We start from the raw sequence: 18,397 nt of genomic DNA, 5'->3' as shown, positions 1-18,397 counted from the left end.
ATCCGCGGTGGTCCAAGACGAGCGCGCGCTTTGGCGTGTAATCTGTCTGACTGTACCGCTCTATGTGGTCTTGATCCGCGCTCGCACGCGCGCAGACCGCTATTATACATCCAGTGCTTGTGGTGTGTGTCTGTACCGGTCAAGTAGAGGCAACATCCATGTTGAAGACTACGTACATATCCAACAGACTGCTAGGACGTATCACGTTGCACAAGCTTGACTCACTCACTCAAATTCTGGGGCCTCACCTGATCTCAGTGGCCACTTTGCGGACCCTGTGCTCAACAATTACGGCCTCACGTGCGCGGCAACTATGCCCCAGAAAGGATAAAGGTTGCACTTGAGTCTCGATATCCCGTCATTCGCCTTCTGACGTTGGCGTTTCCCGGTCTATGAATGCTAGCCCGTCTAATGTATCGCACGTCCCCTGAACGACCGTGTGGCCCTTGATGAAAGGTGCCACGGAAAGGTTCCCCTGTCTGCTGGTTGAGTCTGGCAGCGTGGTGACTCGACGACATGTGAGAGACCCTACTCCGTCAGTGGCCAAGCCAGACATAGCTCCCACCGATAACGCTACATGAAAGAAACAACGCCACAGCCCCCTTCACCCCACACCTGTGCCAGCCTGTGCCACCGCTTGTGGTGTGGATGGTGTATGGATGCAGGGTGCGGGGGCTGTAATAGGTGATCCAGTGCTGCCTCGTGCTGCTCGGTGCCGGATTTGTAGATCTGCTGTCCGTCTTCCCCATGGTGCTATGCGTATTACTCCGTATACATTTCGCTTTTGCATGTGGCCGTGCACCCTGCATCTGATCGCAGGACGTTTAGTGCTTTTCGCCGTTCGCCGCAGGTTTTAGATCCAACCTGATAATCACAGCTTCCATCCGCTGACCACACAACTGGGCCATCTCCCTGTCTCTCTCAACACACATTGTGAGACACCGCATCTGGGATCTCTGCAGGCTTATGCGCCCGCCGTGCCATTGCGCGACGGCTCGTCTCGCGACCACGTTTCCTCCCTCAAGGGCATCTGCAGGCCCTGCGCCGCGCGACTGCCATCTTGCTCCGCCTTGCAAGCCCAGTATTCGCCTAAGCGGAGCTCCGAGTACGTGGCGTAGTCAAAGTCAATGTCCGAAATCGTCGCCTGGATCGACGACCAGATGCCCCAGTAGAAGCCCGGTACGCCACGGAAGACGTCGACCTCCTCCATCAACTTGCGCTCCTCCTCCGCCGCGTCGAGCTGGCGTCGTTCCTCCTCGGGTAGGAGCTGGATGTAGGTGCCGATGTACTCGTGGATAAATTCTCGGCGCTGGGAAACAGTGGGGACAGCCGCGTAGTCACAGTCGTATCCTGCCCACTCTGCGAAGTGGTTGGCCACGTCAAAGGCGGCGGGGGATGGCGTGGCATACTCGTAGTCGATGAAGCTCACCGTGGCAGTTTTGTCTTCCTCACGGTGCATGATGACGTTGGCGCATAGGAGGTCGCAATGGGCAAAGACGAGCTGTTTCCACAAGTTAGCGCATGTTATGATCTCCTCAATCCCTTCTCAGCGAACGCAGATCAGCGACATCACGTGTGCATGAGTGAGATGAGAGCTTGTTATGCGTACCCCGTTGTGGCCAAGTCCTGGACGTTGGCTGAGCTTCTCAATCAACTCTTCCACCTCGCGCTGTAGCAGCGCCTGCCTCGACCGTTCTTCCTCTGTTCCTGTCGGCAAGGCGAAGATCCACTTCTGCATCGTGGTCCATAGGTTCGGGAAAGGCTTTCCTGGCGCGGCGTTCCGGATGGTCCTCTCGACTTCGTTATCGCCGTAGCCATTCTGGAAGCCGTTCCGCATCCCGTTCTGTTTCCCGTGGACGGGGGGTTGGCCGAAAATGCAAGGCACCGTCGCGTGCCACTCAGCCAGTCTTCGTGCGATGGCTTTGAGAATGGCTGGATCCTTTAGATCCTGCATCTGGGCGGGGGTGCCGGGGATGAACCGATACAGCATCCCGTTCTCGAAGCGCGCCAGCAACTCGGGCGCCAGCCCGTTCTTCATGAGTAGCTCATGGTTGGAGACCTCGCGTTCACGGTCGATCAAGATGTCCGTCCCGCTCCCATAGGCGCGCAGTAATACTGCTTCCTTATCTACCTGAGCCTTTGTGGGTCCTGGACGTCGATTCACTGCCTTGAGCAGTGTGTTTGTGATGCCGTCGGTGAAGCGAATGAACTCGATGCTTGAGTCAGCACCGGACCATTCTGGGATGAGCGTTGTGATGAGCTTCAGCGCAGAGGCTTGTGAGTTGGCGCCGTCGTATCTCAGGGGCAGGTAGCGGACGTGGCCGAGTCCCTCGCAAGTCGCGGACGGCGACATGGCTTGTGCAGTCAATGTCCAATAAACTTGGTTTGATGATGTTGGTTGCGATAAGATGCGATGAGAGAAGAGGGGAATTTCGACGACTACTCAGGGGCAACGAGTCATTCAATTCAGGGGTCTGCCGTCCGCACGCCAGTGTCTCTGGAATGAATAAATGAACGGTGTGCTGCCCTGCGATGGCCAATTGTCGTATGGTATCGATAGAGGCTACTCGGTAGCGTGAGTCTGGTCAGGGACCAAAGTGATGCTGGATTGAGAACAACGAGGCTCTATCAGGAAGGGAGTGCACGACCTGACACTGGGTCTAGTGATTGCGATGATGAGGTCTGAGGCTACGTAAGTAAGTAAAGTCTGTGCGTATGGGGGCGACGAAGGAGGCGAGGTTTTTGAGCAAAGTCGGTCGCTAGTAGCTAAAGACTGAGCGAACAGGTGCGGTTGGTTGATGAGAACAGACTGGACTTGATTGAATGTGGCTTGACTCCAGTCCCCTTGACTTGAGTGAGGGTCTTGGAGCGAAGTGGGCCGGCCGCCTGAATTAACCATGACTGGCGACAGGCGGTTTTGCCATGTGAAAGTACCTACTACGTAAGGTACGTACGACGACCGGCGGGGCTCATGCTGTAGAATAGAAAAAGACATGCCCCGCCGCAGCAAAAGTCCATGATAGAGTGAGATACTTTTATTGTCCTCTTGGCTTATCGGTCGCTTATCCCACCCAACCCACCTTGAGCCACGCCAAGCCTGGTGAGGAGGCAATGGCTGCTGTAATTGATTCAACAAATGAACGGCGCAGTGCCCAAGAGGACACTTGGTACGTAGTCGCATCTGTGCCCATAAAAGACAAGCGAGGCCACAAATACTGGGTAAGAAATGCCTGCCGACCTATAGCGTGTCCTGGTAGAGTTACATCGGCATTCGGTTGCCGTCTTGCCTACCGATTGCAATTTGTGAATTAATTACACAGCTTTCTACGGCGGACGACTGAAGTGCAGTGTGGAGAGCACGCGACCAGAGTCCAGAATCAACTGGCTCGACTTTGCGACACAGCAATCTAGTTCTTCTGAGAGACGTTACTCTGGGATGAGACCCTACTGCGAGGAATCCAGACAGGTTCTCCTGCTATTTTTCTGGTCGGAGCAGCCTGACCTTTGTCCAACAAACGCCAGTTCCCGCCCGACAGGTCCAGTCCCCTGAGCTGGCGGGAACCTCAGCGGGCTACGTTAAGATGAGGGGTCCAGTCCTTGATCCATCCGCCGCCCGTCCAGTTCGTCGCCCACTGGCAACCCCGCATCGTGCCAAGCCAGCCGCTGTAGCCCTCCCGGTGCGAGCACCAGCCACAGCCGGCAAATTACCCAGAAACTGAGCCACACTAGCCCTCACGAGCCGATCCTAACCTAACCTCCCCGTAGTTGGACCTCAGGCGCGCAACCATGACCTCACAGCAACCCCCACGGTCCGACGTCGCCGTGCACAATCGACAGGGCGACTGGACAAGCACCCCTCAACCAGCCTGAGCCAGCTCGGTCGCTCATTGGAGCTCGGCGTGTCGCAAGCCTGGAGCGTCATGCCGAAGCGCAGTGGTCATGTCCTCCGTCAATAGCGACAACTTTCTCGCTGTCGCGCTCGTCATCAACCGCTCGCGCGACGGGCCGGCCTTTGTCTTCCACTACCCGGCGCAGGTTCAGCACAATGCTACCGACACGGGCGCCGGAGCCGATCTCGAGGACATACTGCTCGAGCGGTTGGTGCAACCGGCAAACCACAATCCTTCGGTCGCGAACGAGCAGCTGCCCCGGCAGTGGGACCGTGATGAGCACATTGTGACAGACTCGGGCTCGCAGATCGTGCCCTGGGAGCACGTAGCTGGCTTTCCGGCACGGGACTTGGCTGGCATGCTGACGCCTGCGAGGCCTTACCACAAGACCCTGTTCCAGCTGTCTCTGGACCCCCTCTACTGTGTCTCCTATCCGATCCACGTACCTGAGAATGGCAAGTGGAAGAAGCAGAAGAAGTCCGGCAAGGGCAATGACGGGGACAAGGCGTCCACTGTCATGGACGATCATGGCGTCTCTAACGAAGCCGACCTGTCGTCTGGCAAGCTGTCCGACAACTCGAAAGATAAGGACTCGAAGAAGGACGGCGACGAAGACGAAAAGCGAAGCTCCATGACCATGTTCAACCTGGTCTTCATCCTGAGACCAAAGACACACGAGGTGAAGGAGCTGGTGGACTCGCTCTACGTCAACGTGGTAAAGAAGGCCAACAAGGCGTACAAGTACAGCCAGCAGCAGAGCGACTTTATCTGGAAGGAGTCGAAGCGAATCCTGGCGGCAAAGGACAAGGCGCGTGAAGAACGTACGAAGACATATCTCCCTAGCCGAGTGAGTGCGTAGACTGACAATCTCTCCCAATAGAAAGGAAGATGAGCAGCCTCTGGAAGGAGATCCTGCAAATCTCGTCGCTCGCAGCCTCCATGCAAGAAATCTACACGGCCGTCTCCCAGAACAAAATTGCGGCTCTCCACCTCGACACGCCCCTCGGCATTCTGACCCCATCTTTCCAGATCCCCGTGCCCTTCTACGTGGCCGACATTCCTGAAGACTCGGGTCGTGACCAGAGCGGCCTCTGGCTCACGACCGCCAACGCTTTCCTGAGCCAAGACACACTCGAGGAGCCCGGCTTCCTAGACCGCAACTTTGCTCTCCTCCTGATGGACGATGAGAAGAAGATCATCGCGGAGCTCCAATCGGACGCTGATCCGTCCACCGCCTCCATGGTCGAATTCGTGCGGCTGTCCAAGCCGACAATGTCCTTTCACCAGGTCGCCCAGAGCAACATCCTCACCCTCAGCCAAGTCCGCCGGTTCGCCCAGCACTTTATCTACTGGCGTCGCGCTATTGCCATCCCACCCCTGCACGCTAGAGACGTGTATATTGTGTCCCCCAACTGCGACCCGCGACGTCTCCCGCAGGACAGCGTCGAGTGGCAGCGCCTGTTCCCCGTGGCGCCCCCGTTGCCCAACTTTCTCGGCGAGCTGAGTCAGAGCCCACGCCCGTACAAGCACTTTTGCCCCAGCAAGGCGCATCGCCCCTCGTACCTGCACATGCTCGCCTGGCTGATGCGGCGTGGGTGGGTGACACAGCTCTGCACATATGCCTACGTCGTCGTATGGCCGGAAATCATCTACGAGGTTGACTACGAAATGGAGGCCGAGGATCTGGCGGCTGCCTCCACCTCGTCGCTGGAGCAGGCGAAGCCCCCGACCATTGTGGAGGAACACGAGCATCCCTTGTCCCCGACATCCACCATTGATACTGCACAGCAGCAGCAGCAGCAGCAGCAGCCTTCATCGCCACCCGCAAATCCGTCATCAACTGAACACGTCGCCGAGCGAGCTCGTCTCGAGCGCATCGCCACCAAGGCGCACCACCGTGCTACGGAGCGAGCCATCACCCACGCCCGCAAGACGCCGCCTCAACCCACGCCGCATCCATCGCTAAACGACGCACCTCATCTTAAAGGCCTGACGCCACACATAATTCTAGATGCAAAGAAGGCAACGGGCAAGGAGGCTCGGTACTTGTCTGCCATTGGAAAAAGATTCACCGACGATCGGGGCAAGCAGGCGTGGCAGCTCTTCTGCAAGTACTTTGACGGTCGCTGCGCCTTGGAGAGAGTGGCACTGCAGGAGGACATGAAGCGGAAGGAGGTGTGGAATCTTTTGACGCATATGACGGAGTATGTGTTATGCACAAGACACTGGTAAAGATAGGAGTGGAATAAGATTCATGTGTCAACAGAGCGCGAGAGCGCCCAGTACCAAATTAAATCAGATGATACGAGTGAGCCCAGTTGCAACGTAAATCCGCGTCTGATGCCAGCAGACCCGGCGAGCCATGACGTTCGTTGTTGAAAGAAAAGAAACAGAAATCAGACCCCGTACCACGGTACAATCACCGCCATCGGGCAAGCAGGGACGTTGATGTCTTGCTCCCGAAGACCAAACTTGCGAGGTATTCCCAGTAGTCTCCCACCGAAATAAAGCCAAACAACCAAACAGCCAAACATGCAAGCAAACAAGTCAAGGAAAATGAGGTCTCTCCCCTGAAGAGCCTCGAGGTATCGCAGAGGGGGCTGGGGAAACAAGGGACGTGCAAAAGTGATGAAAGCAGCAAGACCCCAGTACAACATGCAAGACAAAAATCAAAAGTCGAAAGCGCTGTATATATGTTGGCCATGTGTATGATTCCGTGCGAGATGCAGAGTCGCCCCACCAATGAGCCGAGCAAGTTGTGTTCCGGTAACGCCATAACCTGTAGTAGAGAAAGTGGAATGACGATGCAGAGGTGGCAGCCTACTTGGGGGCGGCATTAAGAGGGTGCCGATAGGCTGAAATTGTAGCCATGACTGTGGAAGCCTGATGAAGCGTGCGATGTCGAGTCCTAGTTGAGATCCATGCCGTAGTCATCGTCATCTTTGAAGTCGATGGGGGCGTGTCCGGTCCCGTTGTCGTCCGGATCATGCCAGAATTGGTTGGTGTCATCATCGATAATGGCAGAGCTGCTGTGATGCGGAGGGGTGATGCCCACCGTATCAAGACTCGTAGGGGGCACATCTGCATTCGCCGCGTTGCCGCGGTAGTCTGTGATGCTTGGCACCCGTAGCCCTGACCCAGCTGTGCGTGTGTAGGAGAAGTTGCCAGCGTCGTTCTTGGACATGGCCTCTATCAACTCAGATTGCATGCGCCGCTCGTCATCTGTCACCTCAAATGGGTAAGGGTGGCCTAGCTCGTTCAATGTCTGCATGAGCTCCTCCTGCTGTTGAAGCTTGAGGTGAAGCATCCACATGAGGTCGCGAGTCCAGCTCACGGCTCCATTGAGAATGTCGCCCTTGTTGGGTCCCTTGTCCTTGTCCTCGATGGGCAGGCCGGTCGTAATGTTGCCAGCGCTGGTCCCAGTTGCGCGGCGAGCACCGGGCCCAGCGAGACCTGAGGTGGCTGAGGAAGGGTTGGACATGCCGGTGAGCGTGGGCGAGAGCGGTGTGCCGTTTTGAATCAGCTTCCGGATCTTTTCATCCTCCAGGCGGTGCATGGGGACTAATTTGCTGAGGTCTTGGATCCGCTCGTTGATGTTGTCACGGCGACGCCGTTCGACAAGGTTGTGAGACTCGCGCCGTCGTTTGCGCTTCGCCTCTTGGGAGGAAACGGCGGCGGAGCCTGGCCCGTTAGTGCCTCCCAACTTGGCTGGCATGGATGTGCCAGCCTTGCCCATGACCTCTTCGATGGGAGGCACCATGGTGCCTTGCAGGGGTGAGGCGAACCCTGAGTTGTACGACGCCGGATAGCTGCCGGTGGGTGTGTTCAGCCACTGGCCTGAAGGAGATTTCTCGTGCGTACGGATCGACTGCGGTCCAAAGTTGGGTGAGTCGTTCGACCCTAGAGACAAGCTGTGCATAGCGTTTGTCTTGGGTGTCATGGGGCTTCGGGCGGTATTGGACGGCTTGCGCTGCATCTGCTGGGACATGCGTGCTCTCGCGCGGGCATTCATGTAGGTCTGGTCGTTGGGGTCCACGTCATTGGCGAACATGGGGGAGTGCATCCCCTGCATGTGTCGGAAGTTGCCAGTGTAGCCTGCGGTATATGGGCTAGGCATCGGGTCGCCATCGGGCGTACTAGAGAAGCCGTTGAGCTGATTTGAGTCCAGGCGCAAGCCCGAATTACGCTGGTGGGCTTGATATGCGTCCTGGGAGAAGCCCATGTTCATGCCCGAGAAGTCCTGGCCGTTGTTTTGCACAGCTCCCTGGTCGCCGCCTAGTCCGTCAAGAAGATCTTCATCAGCAAGAAAGGCGCTTGAGCTGCCGTTGCCACCATTGTTGTTGGCGTGCGAGCCGAAGTTGTCGTTGCCGAAGTTTGGGTTGTATGAACCCCCCATAGAAAGGTTGTTGGGATCAATGCCACCCCCGTTTGGGGCAGCACCAAATTGCGAGAACCCGTGCTGGGCCATCTCGAACCGTCAAAAGCTTTATGTAGACGGAGGTGGGCAACGGAATCGCGTAGCAAGTGGGCGATGACCACTGGACAAATGCACCGTTCGTCGGGCGCTGCGGCAAGTTGCAGATAGCGTTTCGCACAATAGCTCGGGAGATATCACTAGACAGCTGGTCAGCGACGGGGCTCTGCAGTCGCGTTCGCTTGAAGTTGGCTATGACAATCTTTCAATAGAAAAATAGAAAAATTGCTGTATGCTGTAGCACAAGTGCGTCATACGTTGCTTGGTGAAAGGAGTTGGACGGCGGCAAGGGTAAGGGCTCTGGGGTTTGGCGCAAAGGAGGCAAACTGACCTGCTGCATGTGCTGATACGATACAATAGTTATTGTAGACCTTACAGCGAGGCCATGCACGATGGAGATACTTGAAGTAATCTGTCGCGCGCGCGATGTGGTAGCCTGATCTGATGATAGGGAAGAATGATAGATGCGACCTCGGAGTGGAGGGGTTCCAGCTTCGAGATGTATGTCGGTGGGAAGGGAAATGGACCACCCGGCTGTGAATGGCCTGGTGTGCTTTCTCTGGGGGGCCAGCTGTCGTGCTGGTGCTAAGCTCTTTCGCTGCTGGTGGAAGCCGGATGTCGGCTAGAGCCACACTCCCAAGGCGTGAGCTGTTGTTGGAATCAGGTAGCGGTGAGCTGATACACGAGTCGTAGGCGGTTGTTGTGACTCTGGTGGGGAGGCGCTCGGTTGTGGAATGTGGTAATTAATGGGCCAGCAAGATGGATGGACGGGGGAACTGCGGATCGTGTATTAGCACCTTGTCCAAAGATAAAGATCTGGCCTGCAGTGAGACAGCTTCAGTCGGTGCCAATGGATCAGACTTGGCGCTTTCTGGGCTAGCGCGGCTGAGTCCGCACAGGCGAGGTAAAGGGCACAGGGAGAGGGTTTGTAGGACGTCCTTGACTACATCGTTAGGGAGGAGAGGCCAAAAGTAGCAAGCCAGGCCTGATGAGCTCGCCGACTTCTTGGACAGTGCTCGGCGTACAGCACCAGATGCACGATGCCCAAAGTGGCCAGCGCCCAGTGGGCAGACGGCAAGGCGCAGAGGAGAGAGAATAGAGCGACTCACCTTCAATGATGGCGTCAACGTCTGGCTGCCTCGCCTCGTAGCTTGGAATCCGGAGGATTCAAGCGCTGCCAAATGCGACAGGTCGAACCTCGCCGACCGACAGAATGACAGAAGCAGGTTGCACCGGTATGCCAGGAGCAGCCGTGTAGCCAAGAACTCCCAGGATGGATTGCAAGACGATATGACACCCCTCATGCAAGTCTCAATAGTGGGAGGCGGGATTGGACACAAGTCCGTTAAGCGTGGTCTCAGCGTAGATCGGTGTTGGTTGGAGGGTCTCCGCGTCGTATCCGAACAGAGGCGTCGCAGATCGTCGCAGTCGCAATGTAGCTGTCGTTGATGTAGGCTCTGTGGGGAAGCTGCTGGAGATGCGTCTTCTTCGAGTAAAACCTGCAATGTCGCACCGGTATCATGGAAAATGAAGATGTTGATGATGAAGAGAGAGAGAGCGAAAGCTGGGTATGAACCAGGCGAACGTGCCAACTGGTGCCCGACTTCAATAGCGATCTGAAGGCAGCGACGAGGCAAGATGAGGCGAAGCAGTACCTTATGTAAGCGGCGCACAATGTGTATGTCCTCTTGACGCGGCCTAAATGGTTTCAGAAGTAGTAGCTCCAACCTTCGACAATAGCTGATGGACCGTGTATTGTTCGGAAACGGAATCCAGCAGTCTCACAATAACGCTGGGATGGTCGAGAGGCGGATAGGCGGTGAGAGTGTCGCCGTCTCCGTCAGATGAAGTGGGTGTGCAGCTCTTCGGCGTGGAAGCGCTTGAGAATATTGGTTGCGACTGAAACTTGGCTTCGGTTGAGTGTTCTAGCGTCGCAAAATAATCTCACAGATTGCGGAAACGATAAATCCATCGAAACGTTGTGAGGACGGACTGTACGTGAGCATGCTCTTCATATATATATATGTACGTGACCTGGGATGGCTATTAATATGCATTTCCGTCCTCATCTGTCCTCTACTCTTGATACACTATGGACGCCACCCTTCTTCGTCTTCTGACTTGCCATATAGACAAGCCCGCAAGGCTATGGTCGCATCGCCCTGCCCACCTTATCACGCTCTCACCTCCACCATCACTTATACTGGGAGGGGGGGCGTCCTTCAGCTTCAGCGTGACTCGGCAACTAAGACACCCCAAGACCTTGGACGCTGCTTTGTCCTGCACCAAGATCGAGCTACTAACAGGCAATCGTCCACTTTCCCATCTTCTTCCATCGTAAATACCGGTCATGCGTCGAGGCTGCACGTCTCATCAGCCTTGCCCACGAGGCCGCGCAGGCTCAGCAACTGGATTGGGCGCGTGAACATGAATGACCGTGGCTTCAAATGCGCGTCTCTAGGTCAGTCCTACGGAGGTTGGGTTGCAAGCAAGCCTTGCCTCTCTCTGCTCCAGCGACTACGTACGTACACGACGATCGGGCTAAAGCATCCGCACCCACCCCGTATGCGTATGCGCCTTGCACCGCTTCCTCTTGGACGCCTCGCCACCCCTATCGTATCAGAAGGCTAGCCTCGCATGATGATGCACGCAAGCACTGGTCCTAATCGTCAGCGCCTGGAGAGTGTTGCGTTGCGGCAGCTCTGGCGTCGACGAACGCGCAGGTTCATGCATGATTCCCGTCGACCCCGCGATGCCGCACTCACGGTGATCGTCACGATCGCCACCCTGTTCACAATGTCGAGACTTGAGACAGCAGTAGCCGCAACGTGCGCTGGACGTGAGCTGAAGACCTGAGGTCGACGGGTCTCGCGCAGCGTGTTCATTGTTGAAATGATGACAGATACCTAGGGAATGCGCGTCCGCTATGGTAGACTGGTATGCATTCAACGCCAGTGGGGCCGCTGAGGCGTCCGGCCCGTCACTCTTCAGTGGTGAAAGGTGCCACCTGCCAGGCTGCTGGCCAATGAGACGCACGCATCTAATCGATACGCACCCGCCTGGGGATCGCTTTCGCCAACCTCACTCGTCTAGACGTGACGGGACTTGGAGCTACCGTCAACTCGACCTTCAGCCTTCCACACCACACCACACCTCCTCCTCCTCCTCAGCGTGTCCCAAGACCAGACCCTCTGCGCAAGACACCTCCAGTCCGTCGTCCCCCCAAACGCTCGGCAAGCTCCACCTGAGTTTAGGTTGGTCGCATCGCCACGACCCTCCGTTCTTCGCATTACCTCACGAGTCATCGCGGAGGCGACCATCACCGCCATTTCTGCGGCCTCAGCCCGTCTTTCCTTGCGGTACGCGCGGTCTCGTCCCGTACCCTCTTTCCTAGCTTCCCTGCTCGCGCTCGTGTTAGCTCCAAGTCGGACATTTGGTGGCGAAACTATCGAGCTGCTGCCTTGCTGCACATTGGTAGGCATCTATCTCCCTGACTGTTGCCTCTTGTGTGGACACGAGGCTTGTTGATGAAGCTGGCCGTTCACTGATTTGACCCTGGTCCCCCCACCCCTCCCCGGAGGCGTTCCTTTCTTTCTTTCTGTGCTTGCGACTGACCTCATCTTCATCAGGTAGTGGAGCTTCCTCTCCCACCCGAACCGAACTGCGCCGGTCTACCAGTCAACATTGTCGCTTAGCTTTCCGAAACATCAGAATCGCAACTGTCACCATGGCGCAACAGTCGCTCCGGGACTCGTTCAACTCCCTAGGATGGAGCCGCCGCGATGAGCCGGTGAACACAGCACCACAGACAGGGCTTCTGTCCTCCATCAGAAACATGAACCCTTTCCAAGGGTCCGGCTATGTTCGCTTGCCGACCGCCGAAAACCAAGGGGCACCTCTGCCAGCGCCTTCGAGACGAGAGGAGGAAGAAGGCTGGTTTGTCCGTGAGTCGACCCTTTGCACTCAAGCGCAGTTGGGCCCCTGCGTCGGGAGTGTGTGCATTGCATCTAGAGCCACGCTTCCGATGCTGCATGTGATACCCTTCGATGCGCCAATGCACGATACGAAGCTTGCTAACTGGGTATCCTCGCAGTGAGCAGATGGGACCGTTTGATGGTCTTTGCGGCATGCAACCTCGCCGCCATCGCATGTTTCGTCATATGTTTTACCTTGTTTCCGGTTCTGTCGCTCAGACCGCGCAAGTTCGTCATTCTGTAAGTGCTATCAGCTACCATGGGATTTCCTTAGCGCCTTTGACTTTCCCATGATACCCATGTGATCGCCACGCATGACACACACACTCTGCCCCCCAACCAAGTGCCGTGACACCAGCTTCCTAGTTTTCTGCCTCCATCCCCCAGTCGTCGTTGCTGAAAGCCCTACCTGTCCGGAGCTAATGTTCAGTAGGTGGTCCGTCGGCTCTGTCATGTTCTTGGCATCCTTTGCTGCTGTTATGGGCCCTATGAACTACGTGTATCATCTTCTGTCGACGCCCAGGCTACCCTTCACCGCTGGTTACTTTGGCTCCATCTGTCTGACGCTGGTCTTTGCTATCAAGGTATGGTTGCGCCGTCGGAATGTCGATTACTGCAGTGGGCTAACAAACTCCAGCTTCAAAGCACGATACTGACGCTTTTCGCGGCCATTGTGCAGCTTGCGTGCCTGGTGTGGTACTTGGTCAGCTACTTTCCCATGGGCTCGACTGGCCTGCGCTTCGCCACTACCTATGGCGCACGCCAGGCTGCGTCATGGATGGGTTGATTCATCAGGCGTAGCCTTGTATGTTGATTTCTGAGATGTTCTTGTACAATAAGCGGGTGTACTGCAAAGACTGCGTGAAAAATGACGGACGGGGTTGCTCTCGGTTTCCTGAGGTGGGTTGCAATACGACCCTGAACTTGGCCTATTGCGCGACATCATCCGCAGTCGGTCTTAAGGGCTTTTTGGGGAACCCATCGCGTCATATTCTTCTATCTACGTCCAAGAGTCCCTGGAAGTCGTGACGATGGTGTTCATGGGACCGTAGCAGCGCGAGTGGGCGGAGACAAACTGCGAGAGCTAGCATGAGAGTATAACTTTCCCTTTCGGTACTTGAGACCGTTAAAGTAGCCCTATACTATTATCGAGAAGCGTGATTCCTAGGAGATCACCGCAGTATGGCAGCGACTACTTGCTTCGGACGTGAAGGCTTTATTCCAGCCGCGGGGACATGGTTCAAGTCCTCATAGTGTCCTTCGGTGATCCATGCGCCGAAAGTCCGACGATGATGTTAGCGAGGGCGTCAAGATCACATGACGATGAGGTGTGGTTTTGTGAGCAACACTTTTCTTCAGCACCGCACTACGGAGCACTAACAATACCAGATTTGTTGGGCAGTAGTATTAAAGTATTTAGACATTGAACTGCTAACAAGGAGATACACTTTTTATTCGATTCAAGGTAATAGTCGCTGATTAAGCTCAGCTGACACAGTCCGCCTGTCACGGGTTCAGTCCCCTGTTGATGGTTGAAGCTTGCTACCTTATTACTTTACTTTAGCAACGGTCATCCACTGAATTACTCGCCCGCAGACCACTGAAATGCAGTCACCCCAGCGCCGGGGCCATCACCCGGATTGACTGCTCGTACGACGTACGCACGCAGATGCCGCCAAGGCCTGCAAAGAATTGTCGCCCTCTTGCAAGCAAGTGGATTAATTTGAGGAATTTTTGCATTCGACAAGAGGGGAATGGCCAGCCAGGCGGCATGCCCACTGCAGTTGTACTTCTAGTGCCTCAGGCTGCCCGAGGCTGCCCGCCGCCTGCCTGTCTGGGTGGTCATCATGTCCCCCATTAAACATTGATTAGGCCGCCGCCGGTCACTGCGAATTAATTACACCTCCAACTTGTGATGCGTGGCCAGAGGTCAATTTGTGATTCCGCAGTCTGTTCCAGCGGTGATGGAGACCCTGTACACAAAAGCATAAATGGGCAGCAAATTCAACTTAAAAAGTGGCCAGCAGGACTTCTTGAGATTCTTGAGAAGATAAAAAGGCGCTGAAGAGACGCTCAATTATCCACCCCAAACCGCCGCCTACTACGGATACTACTACGTACTACTACCCACACACAACCGCACTCTGCCCGCACTCTGCCCTGCCCGAGAGCGCAAAATTAAATCACCTCCGGGATTCATTTTCGTCAGTCGGGTCCCTTTGGATTTTTTCTCACTAAACCCTACCCGACGTCAACCCTCTCTTTCCTTCTTCCTGACTCCTTGCTCAGGTCCCTTTTCTCGAGTACGCATCACCGACTGGCCCTTTGACAGCTTTGTCATACCCCCAGTTGCGCATTCGGGTTCACCACGCCTCTTTTCGCGGCCCCCTCCTACAAGTGAATACTACGCCAATCCTCCCACTTGGCCAGGACAAGCGAGCACGCACGCAGCCTACTGCATCAGCTTCACCGAGGTCTCCAGTTCCCCCAGCCAACGTACCAACCAAGCTGTTTGCCCCACGGCCACAGCTGCGCGACATCCGGCCTGCTTGTGCCAGTTTGCTCCTGCCTCTGTTTGTGAGCGCTTGCCTCAGCAGAGTCGGACCTCCTCGCGTACCGCAGGCACTTGCCTTATTTGTACCCGGCAGTGCCATCCGGCTCGACCTACATACCACACAGTCAGCCGTCAACACCACCGCGTCTTTCGATTCCTTCGCCCACGAGCTCGCATCCCTTCGGCCGACTCGTGACTCACCAGCTGGACCATACTACTTACTTAGTTGGCTCGTCTATTGAGAGATTTAGGTTTCCCAAGCGTACAGCGAGACCGACATTGCGAACTTTGTTCACGCCTTGCGCACCCAACCAATTCAAGTCGATTCCGCACACGCAGACTCGACCCTTGTCTTCCTCGAGCTCGAACCCGGATCTTCAGGGCACTCGAGCTCTTCAGCGGAATAATTCGGACCCGTCTTCGGTCTCGTTTTGAGTTCGGACGATTCGATCTTATTTGCACACGACCAAAACTTCCCACCACCACACCTTTCGATACCCCTTTTGAAATGAGCTTTGGCTCATCAACTACCGAGATGGCTGCTGCATCCTCGTTTTCATATGCTCAGGCCGCGAAAGGCCAGGGCACACCAGCGCAAAGCCAAGCTGCGAATCAGTCGGCTGCCTCAGAAATGAACGGAACAGACGACGCTCCCAGCGCCCCAGTCGAGGAGAAATCCTCCAGCTCGCAAGAGCCCTCCAGCCAAACGGCACACTCAGCGCCATCTACCGATACCTCCACAACCAGCGCCGAGAGGCATGATAATGACAGCGTTTCCGCAGTCAGCGAGGCGCAGACGACCGAGTCCGCCCCCGAGAAGCGCCCAGAGGCAAAGCGCGACGGAGAGGTCAGCCGGTTAGATCAGCCTTGGAGACAGGCAGAAAAGAGTGCGCGATCGTCGAGCGCGGCTACCCGCTCAGTCGATGAGCAGGATTCGAGGAGGCAGCGCAAAGGCAGGAAAGGCAAGCCGGCAGAGAAGCAGGCCGGCGACGCGACTCCCAGCTCAGAGCAGAGCAAAGACGAGCCCGAGGCGCCCAAGATCGAACTCTCGGAGGCACCTATCCCCACAGTCAACATCTGGCAGCAAAGAAAAGCTGCGCAGGTCAAGCCAAAGTCAGAAACGCCAGCCACGGCAAGCTCTGTGCCCATTGACCAGAATGCTGGCCCCAAGCCCGCTGCAAACAACAGCAGCAATGCCAAGAGCACCTCCGATGTCAACGGAGTCAAGCCTGCGCCGCGCCCTGCTGAGAAGTCGGAGCGCAACGGCAGCCGTGGCAACCGGATCCCTATCCGTGAGACCCGTGATCCCAAGGCTGGTGCCCCTCCGTCGGTAGCTGATGCCGTCTCTTGGCCTACGCCCGAGACCGCCACCTCTGAGGAGCCGAAGAAGGTAGCTGAAAAGGCTGCCGACAAGGAAGTCAAGGACGAGAGCGCACCAAAGCCTCGCCAGAAGAACGAGTGGGTCAAGTACGATTACGTGCCAACCGTTGCGTTTGAGACGCAACTCCCACAGATGCGCAGCTCCAAGCCTCGTGGCGGCGCCAAGGGTACTGGTAGCAGCAGATCATCCACTGCGGCTCAGGGTGGTGAGAAGGCCACCGCTACTACACCGACCAAGTCCACCGAGACCAGAGATCGCACCAGGGAGGCAGGTAGCGCTGGTGGTCGCAACTCCTCCCAGCCACCCGCCAGCAAGCGCGCCCCCACTGAAGGTGCTCCGGCTCGGGGCGAGCAGCGCAAGCCTGCTCACAACACCGCCGGAGACCGTGTTAAGGACGTCGCATCTAGCCAGCAAACAGTAAGTGTCCAATGTCTATCGTTCTCGTCTGCAATACTAATATGATGTAGGAGCAACAGCCTGCCGCTCGCGAACCGCGCAGTGAGCGCGGCCGTGGTGGATACCGTGGTCGGGGTGGTCACCACAGTTTGAACGGGCACTCGCAGCACCAGAGTTCGTCGAACGCTACGGGTGCTTCGTTCTCCAACGGGAACATGGGTAGTCGGACATCGGGCCCTTATAGCCCTCCTCTTCGCGGTGGACACGGCCAGGGTCAAATGTACATGCCACCCGCGCCGCGAGGCGGCCGTGGCGCGCGCGGTGGAAACAACTATCACCGCATGTCGCTCCCCAACGGTGGTACTCGTCTTCCTCCTGTGCAGACGCACTACGCTCCTTATGACTACCAGATGCCCATGTCCGCCGTGGCCTACCCGCAGACACCATACATGGACCCCATGCTTGCCGGCGTGCTGCTGAAGCAGATCGAGTACTACTTCTCAATTGAGAACCTGTGCAAGGATGTCTTCTTGCGCAGGCATATGGATGGTCAAGGCTACGTGCCACTCCTCTTCATTACTGCATTCAAGCGCATGCGGGAGATTGCCTCGGACATCTCGATTGTGCGTGCTGTCTGCGAGGCGTCAGAGGTCATTGACTACATTGTCGAGCCGGACGGTACTGAGCGTCTTCGCCGCCGCGACGGCTGGCAGACCTGGGTTCTCCCTACGCAGGAGCGCGACGAGCTGGCCCGCACCGATGGCCCAGCCAAGGTCACCTACAAGAGCCGTGCCTACCAGTACCCCCAGCAGGGTCAGTTCAACGGGATGCAATCGCCTTATGGCATGGGCTCGCAGCAGGAATACCACCAGCAGCATTTCGCCGACGCACACAGCTACAACATGGCGAACGGCATGCCCAACGGGAACGGAGCCGCCACGCAGCTCTCTGCCGAGGTCCCCGACTTTGCGCCCGCTCAAGCTGCTGGACTGCCGAACGGGCACGTGTCGGCTGCCGCCGTCAATGGTGTTGCCCATGACGACAACGCCCAAGCCGCCGGGCTCTCATGAGCGTTGTCTCACCTTGCGGTGTGATACGTTGAGGGTGTCTTTGCGGACTCTCACGAAGCAACTTTGACCATACATCTACTTTCAATTCGTTCTTGCAGCAGCATCTTGTGACATATGGGCGAAACGCGCAGTCTTGGACTTGTGATCATGGCCACCACACCACACCACACGAACGACATGATAGCCAGCTCCAGGAGGGGCTCGGCGGGGCGTGTCCATCAGCACGAGCTTCGTGTAGATGCTGGGCAATTGGCATTGCTTTTGATTTCAGCGATTTGAAAAAAAAACGACGATGATGTATGGGCGCCACTTTTGAGAGCGCTTGTGCTCATACAATGGACTTTGCATGATCAGGACGAGCACGGAACCTTGGCACGAACCGAGCCGCCACGGGGGTTTGGTTGTCAGAGCGCAAAACTGGACGCTGTCAGCTGACGCATCGAGCTGGCTGTTCTCGCGAGGGAACGGGTGGTCTCCATGTGGACGAGGCTTGCAGCGTACGGACCAGGTGAAGAGAATGGGTGAATCAGAAGAGCCACTTGGCTTGGGAAGTTGTCTGTTTCTCGCCTCTTCACCGGTGCTCTATTGTCGATATACCAGCATTGGCCGCTTGCGTACTTACGGCCGCAATGCTAGACTTTCGATTTCTTTTTCACAC

The 18,397-nt window shown here is 56.5% G+C and overlaps 6 protein-coding genes across 6 annotated transcripts; 4 read left to right on the top strand and 2 right to left on the bottom strand.

The window, feature by feature from the left end:
* Positions 1-741: 741 nt before the first annotated feature.
* F5Z01DRAFT_70758 (kinase-like domain-containing protein) lies at positions 742-2,506 on the bottom strand. The gene is made up of 2 exons (XM_046266452.1): positions 1,610-2,506; positions 742-1,501 (listed from the first exon to the last, which is right to left on the bottom strand). Exons 1-2 carry the CDS (start codon positions 2,351-2,353, stop codon positions 965-967), a joined length of 1,281 nt encoding a protein of 426 aa, XP_046118961.1. The 5' UTR covers positions 2,354-2,506; the 3' UTR covers positions 742-964.
* Positions 2,507-3,601: 1,095 nt separating this feature from the next.
* Positions 3,602-6,460, top strand: F5Z01DRAFT_69980 (nitrogen permease regulator of amino acid transport activity 3-domain-containing protein). Its single transcript, XM_046266393.1, has 3 exons — positions 3,602-3,715; positions 3,766-4,711; positions 4,771-6,460. The coding sequence occupies exons 2-3, from the start codon at positions 3,940-3,942 to the stop codon at positions 6,120-6,122; spliced, it is 2,124 nt and encodes a 707-aa protein (XP_046118960.1). The 5' UTR covers positions 3,602-3,715; positions 3,766-3,939; the 3' UTR covers positions 6,123-6,460.
* On the bottom strand, positions 6,461-8,848 carry F5Z01DRAFT_70237 (bHLH family transcription factor). Its single transcript, XM_046266420.1, has 2 exons — positions 8,736-8,848; positions 6,461-8,504 (listed from the first exon to the last, which is right to left on the bottom strand). Exon 2 carries the CDS (start codon positions 8,356-8,358, stop codon positions 6,799-6,801), a length of 1,560 nt encoding a protein of 519 aa, XP_046118959.1. The 5' UTR covers positions 8,359-8,504; positions 8,736-8,848; the 3' UTR covers positions 6,461-6,798.
* A 1,170-nt stretch (positions 8,849-10,018) lies between these two features.
* F5Z01DRAFT_68768 (uncharacterized protein) lies at positions 10,019-11,260 on the top strand. The gene has a single exon (XM_046266022.1). The coding sequence runs from the start codon at positions 10,369-10,371 to the stop codon at positions 10,993-10,995; it is 627 nt and encodes a 208-aa protein (XP_046118958.1). The 5' UTR covers positions 10,019-10,368; the 3' UTR covers positions 10,996-11,260.
* Positions 11,261-12,091: 831 nt separating this feature from the next.
* On the top strand, positions 12,092-13,125 carry F5Z01DRAFT_620900 (Got1/Sft2-like family-domain-containing protein; the record flags this gene model as incomplete). Its single annotated transcript, XM_046261165.1, has 4 exons — positions 12,092-12,308; positions 12,458-12,578; positions 12,772-12,922; positions 12,976-13,125. The coding sequence occupies 4 exons, from the start codon at positions 12,092-12,094 to the stop codon at positions 13,123-13,125; spliced, it is 639 nt and encodes a 212-aa protein (XP_046118957.1).
* Positions 13,126-15,427: 2,302 nt separating this feature from the next.
* F5Z01DRAFT_673580 (La domain family) lies at positions 15,428-17,739 on the top strand (the record flags this gene model as incomplete). The annotated part of the gene is made up of 2 exons (XM_046264952.1): positions 15,428-16,690; positions 16,741-17,739. The coding sequence occupies 2 exons, from the start codon at positions 15,428-15,430 to the stop codon at positions 17,737-17,739; spliced, it is 2,262 nt and encodes a 753-aa protein (XP_046118956.1).
* Positions 17,740-18,397: the final 658 nt, after the last annotated feature.

This window comes from Emericellopsis atlantica (assembly GCF_019669845.1).
Source record: "Emericellopsis atlantica unplaced genomic scaffold F5Z01scaffold_11, whole genome shotgun sequence".
NCBI lineage: Eukaryota > Fungi > Ascomycota > Sordariomycetes > Hypocreales > Bionectriaceae > Emericellopsis > Emericellopsis atlantica.
The sequence above is the reverse complement of the archived record's forward strand: the minus strand, read 5'-3'. Positions and strand labels throughout refer to the sequence as shown.

Excerpts from the sequence above, each read along its gene's own strand:
- F5Z01DRAFT_70758 (XM_046266452.1), bottom strand. The coding sequence starts at position 2,353 with ATGTCGCCGTCCGCGACTTGCGAGGGACTCGGCCACGTCCGCTACCTG. Across the intron at positions 1,502-1,609 it reads CAGGACTTGGCCACAACGGG|CTCGTCTTTGCCCATTGCGA; the intron begins GTACGCATAACA and ends TTGTGGAAACAG.
- F5Z01DRAFT_69980 (XM_046266393.1), top strand. The coding sequence starts at position 3,940 with ATGTCCTCCGTCAATAGCGACAACTTTCTCGCTGTCGCGCTCGTCATC. Across the intron at positions 4,712-4,770 it reads GGACAAGGCGCGTGAAGAAC|AAAGGAAGATGAGCAGCCTC; the intron begins GTACGAAGACAT and ends CTCTCCCAATAG.
- F5Z01DRAFT_70237 (XM_046266420.1), bottom strand. The coding sequence starts at position 8,358 with ATGGCCCAGCACGGGTTCTCGCAATTTGGTGCTGCCCCAAACGGGGGT.
- F5Z01DRAFT_68768 (XM_046266022.1), top strand. The coding sequence starts at position 10,369 with ATGCTCTTCATATATATATATGTACGTGACCTGGGATGGCTATTAATA.